Source organism: Crocodylus porosus, unplaced genomic scaffold (assembly GCF_001723895.1).
Source record: "Crocodylus porosus isolate Cpor-Errol unplaced genomic scaffold, CroPor_comp1, whole genome shotgun sequence".
In the NCBI taxonomy this organism is placed as follows: Eukaryota; Metazoa; Chordata; order Crocodylia; family Crocodylidae; genus Crocodylus; species Crocodylus porosus.
In genome coordinates, this window is record NW_017728931.1 from 41,137,279 (window position 1) to 41,151,851 (window position 14,573).

The 14,573-nt window shown below is 42.4% G+C and overlaps 1 protein-coding gene across 6 annotated transcripts in view; it reads right to left on the bottom strand.

Moving 5' to 3' along the window:
• WEE2 (WEE1 homolog 2) overlaps positions 1-14,573 on the bottom strand; it is a 22,989-nt gene that overhangs the window by 6,898 nt on the left and 1,518 nt on the right. For 4 of the 6 annotated variants that reach the window (XM_019544673.1, XM_019544669.1, XM_019544670.1 and 1 more), the window contains exons 3-9: positions 10,931-11,130; positions 9,993-10,044; positions 6,017-6,189; positions 4,852-4,973; positions 3,387-3,533; positions 1,368-1,472; positions 888-973 (exon numbers count right to left, since the gene is read on the bottom strand). In XM_019544673.1, coding sequence (XP_019400218.1) covers positions 888-973; positions 1,368-1,472; positions 3,387-3,533; positions 4,852-4,973; positions 6,017-6,189; positions 9,993-10,044; positions 10,931-11,130 — 885 coding nt within the window. Of the gene's footprint in view, positions 1-887; positions 974-1,367; positions 1,473-3,386; positions 3,534-4,851; positions 4,974-6,016; positions 6,190-9,992; positions 10,045-10,930; positions 11,131-12,311; positions 12,406-14,573 lie in introns of all 6 variants that reach the window. The other 2 variants (XM_019544674.1, XM_019544672.1) reach the window with 2 other exon arrangements.

The following is a 14,573-nucleotide window of genomic DNA, read 5'->3' on the forward strand; positions in this document are numbered from 1 at the left end:
AGAGGCTTGATGCCTACCTGGCTGGGACCATTTGAGCCCAGTTTTTTCTCCTGCTCTAGCAGGGGGTCGGACTTGAAGATCTATAAGGTCCCTTCCAACCCGACTTCTATGATTTTTAGTTAAAGGAGTTTTGATACAGGTGCAAGTTGACAGTGATCTGTTGGCTCAGAAAATTTGGAGACAACTCTACAGGCTGGTTCTCTTTTCAGTTTTGTAAAAAGATGGTGCCCTTTGGTTTGTCTGACAGATCAGCCTCAGTTTGGCCACTAAAAATTAGAGCAGAGCCTCCAGAGACATGGAGGTGTGGGTAGTGGTATGCACTGAGCAGGGCAGTGGTTTTCAACTTTTTTTAGGCTCAAGGCACCCTTCAATAGGCTCTAGGCATGCCTTGGGAAAGACTAGCTCCTAGTTTTCACTCTTTTTTGAGTGCAGAAAAATAAATAGGAACAATTCTTTTGTTGCAAAGAACTCAGAGCAAAATATGTCGGAATGTTTATGAAATGTATTGGGAATCCCCATCCTGTGGCACCCCTGAAAGGATTTCAAGACACCCTAGGATGCTGCAGCCCTGTGGTTGAAAACATCACTGGTACAGAGAATTTGTTAGAGTATTAGTGACTCTAGTACAAGGACACTTTAGATGCAATTCTAGTTCCATCTACAAGGAGCTTTAGATTACTTTTTCCATGTCTCATCCTACACAGTTATGAGTAGTTGCTTTACTGGAAACTACCTAGAGGCACCCAGGAGTATTGCAACATTTACAAAGCATCATATAGCTTCATGTTATTCTTTACAGCAAGAGAGTCAATAGTCCAATGCAACCATCTCATTTCATATGGCTCCCATTCCCCCCATCCACTACCACTTTCACGTGGCAGCTGTACCTCTTGCAAAATCTCACTGGCCAGAAACCGGCTGTCTCCTTCTTCCACTTGAGGATTAGTAATTGATGTTACATGGCCAAGGTCACCTAATAGAAAAGACAAACATAACTAGAAAGGCAGTTGACAGCCCACAGATTCATTTTCCTTGGAAAAGTCTGTTATTTAAGGAGCTGCAAGGTGCCAACAGAACAACTAGAAGACTGAAGAGGTATGTCCGCCTCTTCGCTGTACCCCAGATAGTTGGGTTTGGGATCTGATTTTAAAACCCAAGCAAAGAAAGTTTTCTGGATTCATCACAGCCCCCATTTAATAAACAAGAAGCACCAGTCTCCACTTCTATGCCACAGCCATCAGCTTTGCAGGTCTAGACTAAGCAACATTCCTATGGCCATTTAGTATCCATTAATCATCATCTTAAGGGCCATGTTTAGAATTAGCCTACTTTCAGTTTCAACAGTCCACAAGTCAGATTAAACCCACCAATTTTATATACCACATTAGAAGAGAAACCATCATCTTCACCATCACTGTCTTCCTGATTGGCAGTTGATGATTCGGTCAGCTTGTGACAGATGAAAATGTTACCTGCAAGATCAAGGTTTACAGATTCTAGAGCACAGCGCATGAACTTGACTAGTCTTATTGACATGCTCTGGAAGGCATCTAAAATTCTACTCTGTCTACTATTAACACTAGCAGCATGTCAAAGATGAAGTTGCTCAGCCACATATAGTGGAAGTGATCTGCTGCCACCGGGTAGCCTGCTTTTGGACTAAACTATGCACCCAAAGGAGTTTTTTGTTAAAAAAGCCAAGAAAAGTGTGTCAACCACAGTAGTGTCTCAACTAAGAAATCCCAAAACAATAAAAGTGTTCCTGCATACGTCTAACCTTTGAACAGTTTAGTCATTCCAGAAAACAATTCTCAGTTAGCTACCGCATCAATGCTGGGGAGTCCTGAGCACCCCTCACCCTTCTTTGATGTGCTAGGTACATCTGTGTTTCTCCTACTAGATCCTCTAATCCCAGAAGCCATTCAGTCCAAAGCACAATAGGTGCAGAGAAGTGACAAGTTCTGTCCAATCTAGCCCTTGAAAGGTCTCTACAGCCATCACCAAACACAAGCGCATGGCTGCAGAGCGCTTTAAAAAGGGCCCAATCTCACAACAATCTGAACCTTCATTGCATGAGGGTTCAGATGAAGACACTCCAAAGCGGAGCACCTTCATCAACATCTGTCTGTGGTGCCAGAAGCAGGGCTGGGGCAACACAGCTCAGTCCTGCTCAAAGCACTGTCTTCAGAATGGGAGAGAGGAGGGAGGCGAAGTCAGCGTAGGGAATTTGGTCTGGGCTTTTTCCGCTGGGGCGGGTGGATTGAGCCTCCTGAAACTCTGCTGTGGTGCCAGGCTTGGGACCAAGGCAGGGGAGGGAAAAAAGAAAAACAAAAACAAAAAACCCCCCCCCAAACGATTGCCAGCTCCAGCCCCAGGACTACATTGGAGCCGATTCCAAACTCTGGTTAGTGTCAGGGCTGGGCCCAGGAACTAGCAAACTGTGCTGGTATTTCTGTGAAGCAGTCAAACAATAAACTGAACGCCTGTTACTTGGTACAATCTGGAGATGCTCCTCCCCACAAAAAAACTCCTAACTTTGTTTTGATACCTTAGCAATTAGCACAATACCAAACATGTGCTTTACTGCTGGAATGCAAGGATGCTCACAATAAGTGAAGTTAACACATCCTAAGTGTAACAAAGCTTTGGCAATTCAGAAATTTTATACCATCCCATATAATCCAAAACCCATCAACTCAACTTCATTCTCTCTCATGAGCTCTTATTTTGTTCTTTCTTCCTTTGCTCAGAAAGATTTGGCAGGGATTTTCAATGATACTTATTGGTGAGGGTAACTTCACACACCTGTACAACGATGCAGCTTTCATGCCAGGGACTCTGTCCTTGGCAGAGAATACAACCATTGTCAAACATTTTTGCCCACGTGAGCATTGTAGAATCACCTCTCCAAGCTGTCTAGTGACCAAATCATACTTTTGAAGCCTTCATATTAGGAGCTGACTGGCAAAACCTCATCAAGTTATAATCCACACTGTTGAAACACATTTCACAAATGCTCACTTCAGTGGATACAAGCAGCACTGGCCAGAGCCCATTAGTTTTGCTACTGAGTAGCAAATTGTTCCTGCATCTCCTTGCTGTTTAAGAACAGCACATTGAAACTCAGTTCTGAGTTATAACTGTACAGTTTTAGGCATAATTAAGCTTGGGTTTTGTGCACTTGGTATTTAGATTTAAATTGCATATACTTGAGGCTAGAATATCTTGCATAGAAATTTAAATTGCGATAATTAAAGTTGTCTATCTGAACGTATCTGGCCTGTCTAAAGGCTAGGAAGACACCTTACATCCCACCTCAGCTGCACTACACAGATCAATGGATACAGGCATGAGAAGTCTGAGGAGAGGGCAAGAGCTGTACTTACTAGGTTTGATGTCCAAGTGTACCAGGCCAGAGCTATGTATGTACTTTAGCCCCATGGACACTTGCAACAGAATTTCTTTTAGCTCTGCTTCTTGGAAATATTGTCCAGTTTTTGCTTTTTCCAGCAGCACATCTTGAAGACTTCCACCTAATGGAAATATTCAAGCTTTGATCCAAGTGCTTTTTCCAGTGAAGCAAGATATTTGATCCATCTAATCTGGACCTCTTGAGTTTGTTATGCCCAATGCCAAGTGACTTTGAAGATAGAGACTAACCAGCCTTAGCCAAAATAGCCACTTTAGCAGTAAGAGTCAGGTTTCCAAAACTGATCCGACACTTTCCATTGCCCAAGGGGATGGGGCAAGAGAAGATGGTTTCTCCATCTCTTCTATCCTACTCCCCATTTGCAACGATATTAAAAAGGTAGGCTGGAGTCCTAGTGCAAGAATGTAAACAGGGCAGTCTTCACTGCTCACTTGCAACATGATTTATGATCCTGCCAGTCTCTCACTGCTATAAGATCTGCCTATGAGAGCAGTAGATGATGGAGCAAGGAAACTGAAGCTACATCCAGCAATAGAAGGGATGATGAAATACTACCTCATGAACATAGCTGCAGAACTGCTTTATTGATCTGCACTAGCATATGTAAAATATTTTAAATGAAGATCACTGCCAGGCAGGGTTCGGCCTGTGCGTTAATATTCTGCTGCTGCATTTTCAGCTTCCTCCCCTCCCACAGTGTAGAGGTCTTATTAGTGAGTTGTCACTCACTGATCACTACAGACCCAGGCCTCAGGAACTATTAGGCTTAGCCAAGCTGTAGGGTTGCAATAGTGCTTTTCAAAGTGGCTAGTCATAGGATCTCCCATGCTTTGCCAACTACTCCTTAAACTCCACTAACAGGACTGTTTACTAGTCTTACCTTCCCTTGTAGTTTTGTCTGTAATGCATTGAACTATTCATTGGGGGAGGGGAGAGGAGAAGGAATGTACTTGCTAGCAATGCATGTCCCACTAATGCAGCAGATTAGCAGTTCTTTAAAAAAGCCAAACACTACTGCTTTTCAGAATATCCAACTTTAACATAAACCTCAAAAGAGCAGTTGCCTCAGGACTGCATTCCCAGACCAGTTACAGCTCAAAACAAGCGGTATTTTTAAGAATCCTGGAGTTAGTAAGCATTTAAAAACACTTGAGAGGGCAAACCTGCTTTAATGTACCATGATCATATATGCTAGTTTTTACCATTCCCACCAAAAGCAACAATATGGAACAAAGCTTTTTAGATTCACCTTAATCATTAAGGCTTAATGCTACATATGGTCTATAGAATTATAGATCAACCAAAACCTGACTCAAGTGTTCTTCTCTTACAAGAAAGAAAAAAGGTGTTTAACCCCTTTAAACATGAAAAAGGGTGACTTGTCATTCTGGCATCTACCTCAGTAGAAGTTAAATTCTTACCATTGCAGTGTTCATTTTGGATGATCATGTGATCATCTTCTGCCCAAGCAGAGTAGTAACGTACCACATGGGGGTGGTGTCCAAGCACAGCATGGGCATAGACTTCCCGCAATGCCATTTGCCTAGAGGAATGTAGAAACAGTGGGTCTTTAGTGCTTTAGACATGACTCCTCAGGGCCTCACCAAATGATCATGCAAAACTTGGTCTCTCCCCCACAAGGCAGAAGGTACTTTTAGCTCTCAAACTATAATGGTCAGGAAGTACCAGCTTTTTTTCAGCTTATAAAGTGGCATCAACTCTGAAGCCAGTCCTTTGGAAAAGACCACCAAAAGAAAAAAAATTATTGAGACTTGATTAGAGATTATACTTGCATGATAGTCTGAAGTCAGGCAAAAAAGCAAGGTTGAGATGTGCCTTACACACTGAATCAGAAATGCATAAGCTTTCATGAGCTCCTGCTCACTTCATCTGATGAAGCACTCACCTTCTGCTAGTAATTAAATGGTTCTGTTTAAGGAGGCTCTACATAACAGTGCAAAGTGTTCGACAGATGGCCATGTCTAATACTTCTTACTTTGACTTATTCCACAAGGTGCAGAAAGGATCAAGTCTTCTACCAGCCACTACTCACCACCCATAAGTTAGGGTGCATTGCTGTGAAGTGGAAGTTTTGTCACTGAATGGGAAGGTGGAGGAGAGGGGGAGGTAGTTATCTATAGTAGAGGTCTCTCCACTACCCCTACTGACTAATGAAAAAACTCAAAAAACACACCAAAAAAACCCACTGCAGAACTGCCAAGAACTCCTTTTAGACAAAACTTGCACAAGCCAGAGACCCCCAAGCTTTTGAATGTGTCAAAATTTCACCTCTCAGGTGTTAGGAGTAGGGGGTAGTATTCTTGCCAAATGACTGCATGGGACTGGTGAGCCAGCGTGCAATGTGATGAGAGAAGTCAATTCATATGGCTTCTTTCCTTTTCTAGAAGCTTTGCAATTGTGAACTTATATTCCATATCTTTCTACCTCTCAAATGTTAGAAATAGATTCAACTTACGTAACTTAGACATGTTCACTCTCTCAAACATTCAGAAGCAAGACTTGCATTCAATTGGAATACCCTGAGGAACATAGGATCTCCTTTTCCCATCATTATAGTATACTCACTCATCTGAGGATCCTGCCAGAGGCTTCTTTGAGCGCTTGATAGCATAGACACAACCATCAAGCCGTTTGATGCACTTGTAGACAGAGCCAAATTCTCCTACCCCAATTTTTTCCAGCTCCAGAAATTCCTTCTTGTAACGGGAAACCATGTTGCTTGCTTTCAAGGGTAATCTCTAGGAAAGAAGACAAAAAAACCCAAAAAACAAATCTACAAGAGAAAGGAGGAATCGGACATACGCTGAGGTTAGTTCAAAGTCTATCATGAGTTCAGACAGCATCAAGTTAAAAACCTCTTCATTTCTGTGTATTCTCAGCCAAACATGCTGATCATTACCCATTTTGTTGTAATGCCGTCCTTCCACCTTTATAAATTGCCATCTCTCCTCTGATTACAGCCTTATATAGAGCAAGGACAAAGGAACCAGGATTTTCTTTTTACCTGGACTCTGGTAATGAGTTATATAGCACTGACAAGAAGTTGGAAATAGTATTCTAGCTGGCTGTGTGCCTTTGGGTCCTGCATCATACACTTAAACAACACCAGTTCTGTATTTTTTATCTGGGCAGTTGTCAGTTTCTAAGACTGCAGCCAAGGGACACTTTTCTGAAGAAGCAATGGAAGGGGTTGAAGTTATTCAGCTTCATCAATTATTTGTAACAATGAGGAATCCCTGAATATCTGATAGGATTAAGAACCATTAGCTTTTGTTCTTCCAAAACTGGGGGGGGGGGGGACACAAAAACCCCCCCCCCCCCCCCGCAGAGTGGGTCAAGACATACCAGTCTAGACTGGACAAAGGTAGGAGTATGTGCAGGAGAGTTTATCTACCTGTACTGTTGTAACAGTTTTGATTGTATTGATTACAGAAGTATTTCTTGTCCAGCTCTGGATTGACAGACAGCATTAATTCATGGATTAGATTTAGGAAATAATCCTAGTCTCTTGCATAGTAAGTATGCCCTTAAACTGCATAAGCCGCCTTTCATCAGGTTTACTGTACTCCAGGAGCAGTTCACACTTCAGTCTACATAGCCCTTCAGTATTCTTCTGAGCATTTGCTCTTTATCTTTGGAAGGCTAAAACATTCACAGTACTGCTTGTCCACATTTCTAGAGTTTGAGGTTTGTTTTAAATCACGATAGTCCATGGAGTGCAAAAAGCAAGAGAGTTTTTTTTCCAGTGATATCTTTTATTGGACCAATACATAGTTAGGAGAGATGTTACAAGTGCCCTTCTTCAGGCTAGCAATACACAAAATGAGAGAAAAACAGGAAGTGCCCACCAGTCACAAGAGAATGATTTAAGGATGCAAGGTGAAAAGCAGCAGCAAAACAGCCAAGTAGTGGGAAAAGGAGATAAACATGAGGCAAAGAACATGGAAAGCAAGTGTTCCTCCCTCCTCCTTTCCCCTTCCAGATGGAACCAAATGTGACAGTAAAACAAGCAATTCTTCTGGTTACCACAAAGAATATTATACAAATTTCAGTGGAAGAAGAGGTGGTCCACAAGACAATTAAGATGTAGCAGACTATTAAACCTAAAGGCCCATCACTACAAGGCTATAGATTGCAAGGCTGTATCTATAATGAGCCCACAAAGCCCTACATGCCCATGATTAGGGCTTTTTACACATCTGCTTAATAAAAATATGTATGTATACATATGCAGAATATATATTTACTCCTGGCATGGAGAACTGCTTGACTTGATAATATGACACCAACTTGATACCAGACTGATAAATTATCCAGCTTTCCAAAATGAAGCTTTGAATAATACATAGAAGTCCTTGATGCCACCATGTAGGAGCAGGACATATAGTGTCATTACACCCCTTTATTTGTCAACAGGACCAACTGTCAGTGTGTTTGCAGTACTGGCCTTCACAGGTAGAGAGCACCACTTCTCCATTCCTCATGGCAATTAAGGAAACAGTTTTCCTTGGACTATACTTGTGACTGTTCACCCGCAGGCTGTAGTGAATAATTACTTTAATCCTAAACTGCACTAAGAGGAGGAGCTAACATTTTTGCCCAGTCTGAATGGAGGTATTTCCCCTTAAGCACTCCATTAAACATTCTGGCTTTAAAAGCAAGACGAGAGGGAAAGACTAAGCAATTAAGTGACAATCAAAAAAATCTGTTGTAAAAAAAAAGAGTATAGCAAAAAGTAATAGTCTTATCTACACATAGTTCAAACTGTAGAACTATTCTAGTACATCTCCTTCCCTGACCCAGAGAAGACCCATCTTTCACTGAAAGAAAGAATAGTCAAAGCTAGAACCAGTTCCCAGAACCAAAAAAAGTTATACTGACACCATCCTCTCATCAATATTAGCAAGTCCACATTAAGGATCTTGTAGTCTTGTAGCCATATTGCTTGGGGAATGTTCCTCCTCTACCCCCAAGCCAACATAGTTATGTTAGTTAAGTGTATGTACAGAACAAGCCCAAGGTTATTAAAGCTGAAGTGAAACAATCTCTAAGACAGATTCTGAGCTGGTGGAAGCTGAAGTTCTAGACACCCTGCTCATTATGTCAGTTAGTATACTTGGCCTCTAAATTCATGTGTAGTAATAATAATAGGAAAAGAAAGTGTCACTTAGTAAGAAGGGGTTCAGGTTCTTCTCTCATCTACTAGAGACTCAGTGTTCACCGAGTTACTTAACCTGCCACTACAGGTGAACAAGTTGAGGCAATTCAAGGTGTCCATGTGCAAGACCAGATTCAGTGAAGTATTATTCAAAGCATCTTCAACCTATTAGGAACATCCTTTGTACTTACTTGCCAAGACCCAGGACAGAAAGCCATTTTTCCCCCCTCCCACAGAGAAGAGGCTAAGCTCAAATCTTAGTAATACGAAGTATTTGCTCTCCTGTTTCAAATGGTACTGGTAACATTTAGAAAAAATGCTGCAGCAGACAACAATTTGTATTTGCTTTCATATAGAGCACCTACACACATGCCAGGTGTCTACTCCGATGTCTGCTAATTAGCAGCTTCGTGTATTCAGTGTCAATGTCCCCGTGCTTCAAAATGGCACCCAGGACACTGAATAGTTACAAAGCTTTAGTTAAAGCACCCAGGATGCTGAATACATGAGATACTGCAGGTGCTTTAATTGGAGCAGCTCCTGAGAGCTGCTCTAATTAACTCCCCCTCCTGAGCATGTGTAAAGATGCCCAGAAAAGTGTTAATATCACAGCAAAAGAAAATCTAAGTTCATGTACTAATAGTTAGCAATTTGGAGCCTTATGGTTCCATTCACATTGGTCAGCATATTGACCAGTGATCCAAAGCAGCATAACTATAATTTATTTTTTCCAGGGACATAGGATAGGAAGACTAACTTTAAATACTGCTTTTGCTACTTTGAGTGAGTGACATGAGCCAAGGCCATTGCATTATGTTCTTTTGTATGAAATGCTAACTAACCTACAGTATTCTAGATACGTGAAAATTCCAGATCTGTGCAAATATAAAAAGTTTCCTTTGGGCTTAGGAATCAATCAATTTTCCACAGTATAAATGCTTTCTACCTACCTTAATGAGTTGAATTACACCTGGATTCTCCACTGTTCCATATGCGTGTATAGTGTTCTGATGCAATGATTTAAGTAATACAAACCATAATACAGAGATGTCAAACATACTGAGCCCTCAGGCCAGATCTGGATTGTGGGACTCCTCATGAGCCAGGTCTAGACCCACCTCCAGCACTGGGGCAAGTAGCAGAAAGCCATGCCCCACTGCCACTAAAATGCATGCAACAGGGCTCTTCATCCCAGAATTCAGCAGCAGACCCTACCCCGTGGGTCCTTCCAGGAGCCCCAGTGGCTGGATGAAACTGCTCTACAGGCTGAATCCAGTCCATGGGCGGTATATTTGACACTCCTAGCACATCAGGTTTCTACAAGTATTAACCCTTTAAAAGGCAATTTTTGTCTGTATAGCTGCTGGTACAAGAGAGACTTACCTTGGCAGACAGCCCTTGCTCTACCTTGGCACCTCTTAAGCTAGGATCTCCCCTAAAATGATAAAAGTTTATCCACAAGTGAGTGTGAATGCACTTCCCAATAGTCACAAGCTTAGATTTCACATCTTCAAACTAGAATCATTTTGAAAAAGCACAGGAGATGCTTTGTAGACCAAAAACCCTCCTGCTTAGGAAACCGTATGAAATCTGGAGCTAAGAAATCTGTTTACGATCTGATAAACTCCACCCTCCAGCTTCTGTATTCTTACCCATCATAGAAAGAGCATCTGCCACCATTGCAGCTCTAACAGGGGCAGAAAGGATGAAGTACCGGCACAGAAGTACAGACATGCAATTTGCTGCTGTGTTTGTGATTGGGGTAGGGAGAGGAGATTACCACACACTGTTTACTGAAAGAAGTCCCAAAATTCATCTGGGTCTACAAGTGGGCAGAATTTCACTGCAATCAAGTTGTACTGTGTATTGTTTGCACCTGAATCAGCTGTTCTGGAAAAGACTTTCTGTAGGGACAGGCAGGATTCAGCTCACAGCCCTTACATAGGGTATTGCCAGTTGTGCTGTACTGTACCTATATTTCATCTTTGTTTGTTGTAAAGTGAAAAGGCAAGGTGGTTATTTCCACCCCAAATTGAGTTTTGTTCTCATTGTGCCAGTCTTAATAGTATAGTTATAGGTTCTGTCATTCATTACATTTATGCTCCCTGCTAAGAAGTCATTATGTTCCCACCCCCTCCAAATTTACCAGCACTTGCCCATGAAGTTTGTTCTGCATTTGTGAATCCCTTGCATTGAATTGGGTTATTCCATAAGAGAAAAAACAAATCTACCATTTCTTCTGCCATCAGTGCTTAGATCTGCAGATCCACTCCCTTCCATCCCCTTAGTTGAATAGCTTGGGGTAGCAAGAGCACACTTACAGCTCTCCTTTGGCCTTCCTCTTGCCATTAGGAAGCAAGAGCATCTGTCGATAGGACTCTGGTGTAAAAGGATTAATGTTGACTAGTGAAGTCTGGGCAGTCTCATCTGGATCCGCACCAGGAGTAAATCTCAAGTGCCGGGGTCCTTTGGAAGGGAACCTTCCCCCAGGTGAAGGAAAAGCAGTCTTCGTTAATAGACTCTAAGGTGAAAACAGACACGGGTAAATTAGCAAATGTTTGGGCATAGCACCTTTGCTTTGGTAGGGACAGACAACAATAGAATTATTTTCTAACCCTAACACTAACCCCCCATCCTTCAAGAATTCCTTCGCTTTTCCACCCCCCACTATCATATTCATTACATTCTCTTTAATTTTCTGCAATTCTGCCTTCATGCAAGGACTGTAGAGCTGTTATACAGTAGAAGTTGTCAAAAGGAACCGGTGCCTCGTTCCCCAGGATTAGCATGTCATAGACACTGGACTGTCAGTTCCATCAACATATAAAACCTAATTCTGTCAAGCCCCGAAATTGTTACATCACAGTTTGGTCAGAACAAATTAGTCAGGAAAGCCAGGATGATTAGAAAGGACACCACTTTGACATTTCTGATATCTTTGCTGTAAGCATTGCCGACAGAGGGGGGACAATTACTTGAGAGAAATTTTCTATATTGCCATCAGCACATAATTTTGACAGTAACCAGAATACCAAGGTACAGACACGAAATTACCAGATAGCCAGCTTGAGGCAACTGTGGAAAAAGGGGAATGTCTAGCTTGAATGACCACTAGATCATCTTGCTAACTGGTCATTAGATTTTGCCATTACCCCTGTACAGAGCTGAAACGTCTTCCTGAAAGGCTTCCAGTCTTGCTGTGACCGCATCAAGAGGTGCAGAGCCCGTCACTTCCATACACTTTAAACAAATGACCAAAGGAATTGCTGGGACAGCAAAGTGACCAGTTTCTAATTTAAATTAGTCTGACTTCAGCTTCCAGCCAAGGGTTCATATTATGTCTCTCTCAGATTGGGAGCTTTACGTGAGTCCTTAAGTTTATCTCCACAGCTGTTTTATGCCCCTCTCTGCTAACACCTTTTGCAAAATGGTGATACCAGTATTGTATATCATCTCCAGCATGCGTCTTGATAATATATTTAGTGGTGGAGTCTGCTCTTCTGTTATATTAGCGATTTAAACCATAACAATGTGATGGGAATTCATGGTCATTAGCTTGATCACTGTAACCTTTAGATCTTTTTTCTAGAGTCACTACTTCCAGGTCATTGCGCAAGTATGATATGCGTTCCTTGTTCCTACATATACAGCTTCACATGTGGCTGCATTAAAAAAAATGCTGTCTGAAAAGGTCTGGCTTACCAAGTGACAACTGCTGTGCATAACTGCTCCCTCATCATCATTTACCATTTCACTAACCTGTGTGTTATCATCAATTTTACATTTTCTCCTGGATCTTGGAAAAGAACACCAATTAGCACCAGGCAGGCCTAGTACCAATCCCCGTGAAGCCCCGCCAGACCACTTCCATTGCACAAGTATTTCCTACAACAGCTACTTTGAGATCTGTTGTGCACCAGCTCTTAGTTCATTTAATGCGCGTTTCAATATTTTATGGTGACATTTTATATCATCATGGCTAAGTACTGATATGTGGGAAGTTCAGTCTGGTTCAGAAAGGCCCCCCGATTTAAACTTAGGTATTCCCAGTGTCGACCTTATGCTTACAGACCTAGTCTTAGTGACCAGCAATTAATCTAAACCTGCAACTGTACAGAAGTTCCATGCACATAAACCGGTCTAAAAATTACAGAGCCCAGTTTAAAATAAACGTGGATGTAGTAGTATCATCAGAATCATTTAATTTAGGTCAAACTGTTGCATGAAACTGGTCTGCTTCCTCTGTACAGCCCTGGGGCTGGGAAAACCCAGCCACTGGCCCCAGTACAGGAACTGCTCTTTTTACTCCCCTCTTCCCCTGCAATGGTCTATTTTTTGCCCCCTGCTAGCCTCCCCAGCCACCGCTCTCAACCCCCATCCCACAAGACACTCCTTGTGCAGCCACTTATCAACATTCGCCACAGGTGGAGCCAAGCAAGTCCCAATTGGAGGAAGCACAGAAGGGATGGGGTTGTAGGCTCCCTGGGATCCCACTCCACCTGTGCACCGCACCTGCCCCCCGTCCCCCGCACCCTCCAGCCTGCTGGACCACCAACCTCCCCACTCCCAGCTAGCCCCCCTCATCCTGACTTATCCGATATCAGCTAGCCATTTTGAATCGATTTAACCTCTCCCTTGATGCTCCACAAGTGTCTGTACTTAGCCCATGAGCCTCACAACAGACTAAATGCATTAGATCTATGCAGTTACCCATGTCAACCTTGTAATCTCAAAGGAGGAGATGAGGTTTATTTGACAAGACCATTTCTCCATTTTCTGTAAAACCACATTGACCCTACCCTTTCATTCCTAATCACTTGATTCCTGTTCCATTTTTTCTTTGTTTGCCTGGGACTGATGTGACATTAACCGGTTTACAGTCCCCAGGTCATCCTGCTTGCCCTTTCGGGAAACTTGGGGCTTGGGGAGAGGAAGACCAGATATGCAGAAAGTACCATCCCCCAACATTTCAGGATGAACTTCAGTGAAACGTAGATTTGCCCTGTTGAACTAGTTCTTTTGGGATGCATGTCATCCAGGGCTGCTGAATTCAGAACCTTTAGCTCTCTGAACAAATGCAATTATAAAAGCCTCACTAAGTAAAGATGAAGGACTTTGAACTAGATCAACCTCCATTTAATCAGTGAGGGACAAGAGCAAAGGAGAAGATTTGTCCTCTTCCATCTTATGAAGGGCCAGAAGTTTCACAGCTAATGTGCATTTGCAAACACAGAGTTTCAGGAAAGGCACAGAGGGCTCATTGGTAGCCCTTTCAAGGAAGCCCACACACAAGAGAAGGACTCCCCAATTCTTCTGGGGGCTTGAATTCTGGATTTTCAGAGCTGGAGCATTATCAGTCCATTCCCAGTCACCCCAGCCCCCTACCCCCATAGAAAATTAAGTGACCTGTCTCTGACCAAGACAAAATCATGGGGGAGTCCTGCAGTGAAATCTGCCCCATGTGTGACCCCCAATGCTAGTCCGGCTTGTGAGACTTCTGCAATTCCACTACATTATATTACTTGGAAAAAGCTGCAGCTCTATGATACCCCCCCATACACCCAAGGTAAGGCAATGTTTCTAGTCTCTGCCTGCTTGCAAACATGTCATTACTAGAATTACACTAGACAGGAGACAAGCAGGGACTACTGCTAGCTATGAAACATTTATCTGAAATGTCTGTCTGGTGGTTATCTCATTGTTTTTTCTTACCCCACCCCACTGTTTGTCTGTTTCATCCATTTCTCTTGGAAATCTAGATCAGAAACCCTCTAGACTTGTTCCTTGGAACAGATGCTACCCAAATCACCATGGATAAGCATGTTACCTCATCTAAAATAAATAAATAAATAACATAACATAACATAAGATAAAAAAAAAAAAAAAAAAGAGGTCAACTGACAATAGAACAGCTAGATTTAAAAACAAGCAAGATTTCTAGGGCTTTGTGCACATTTGTGCGTT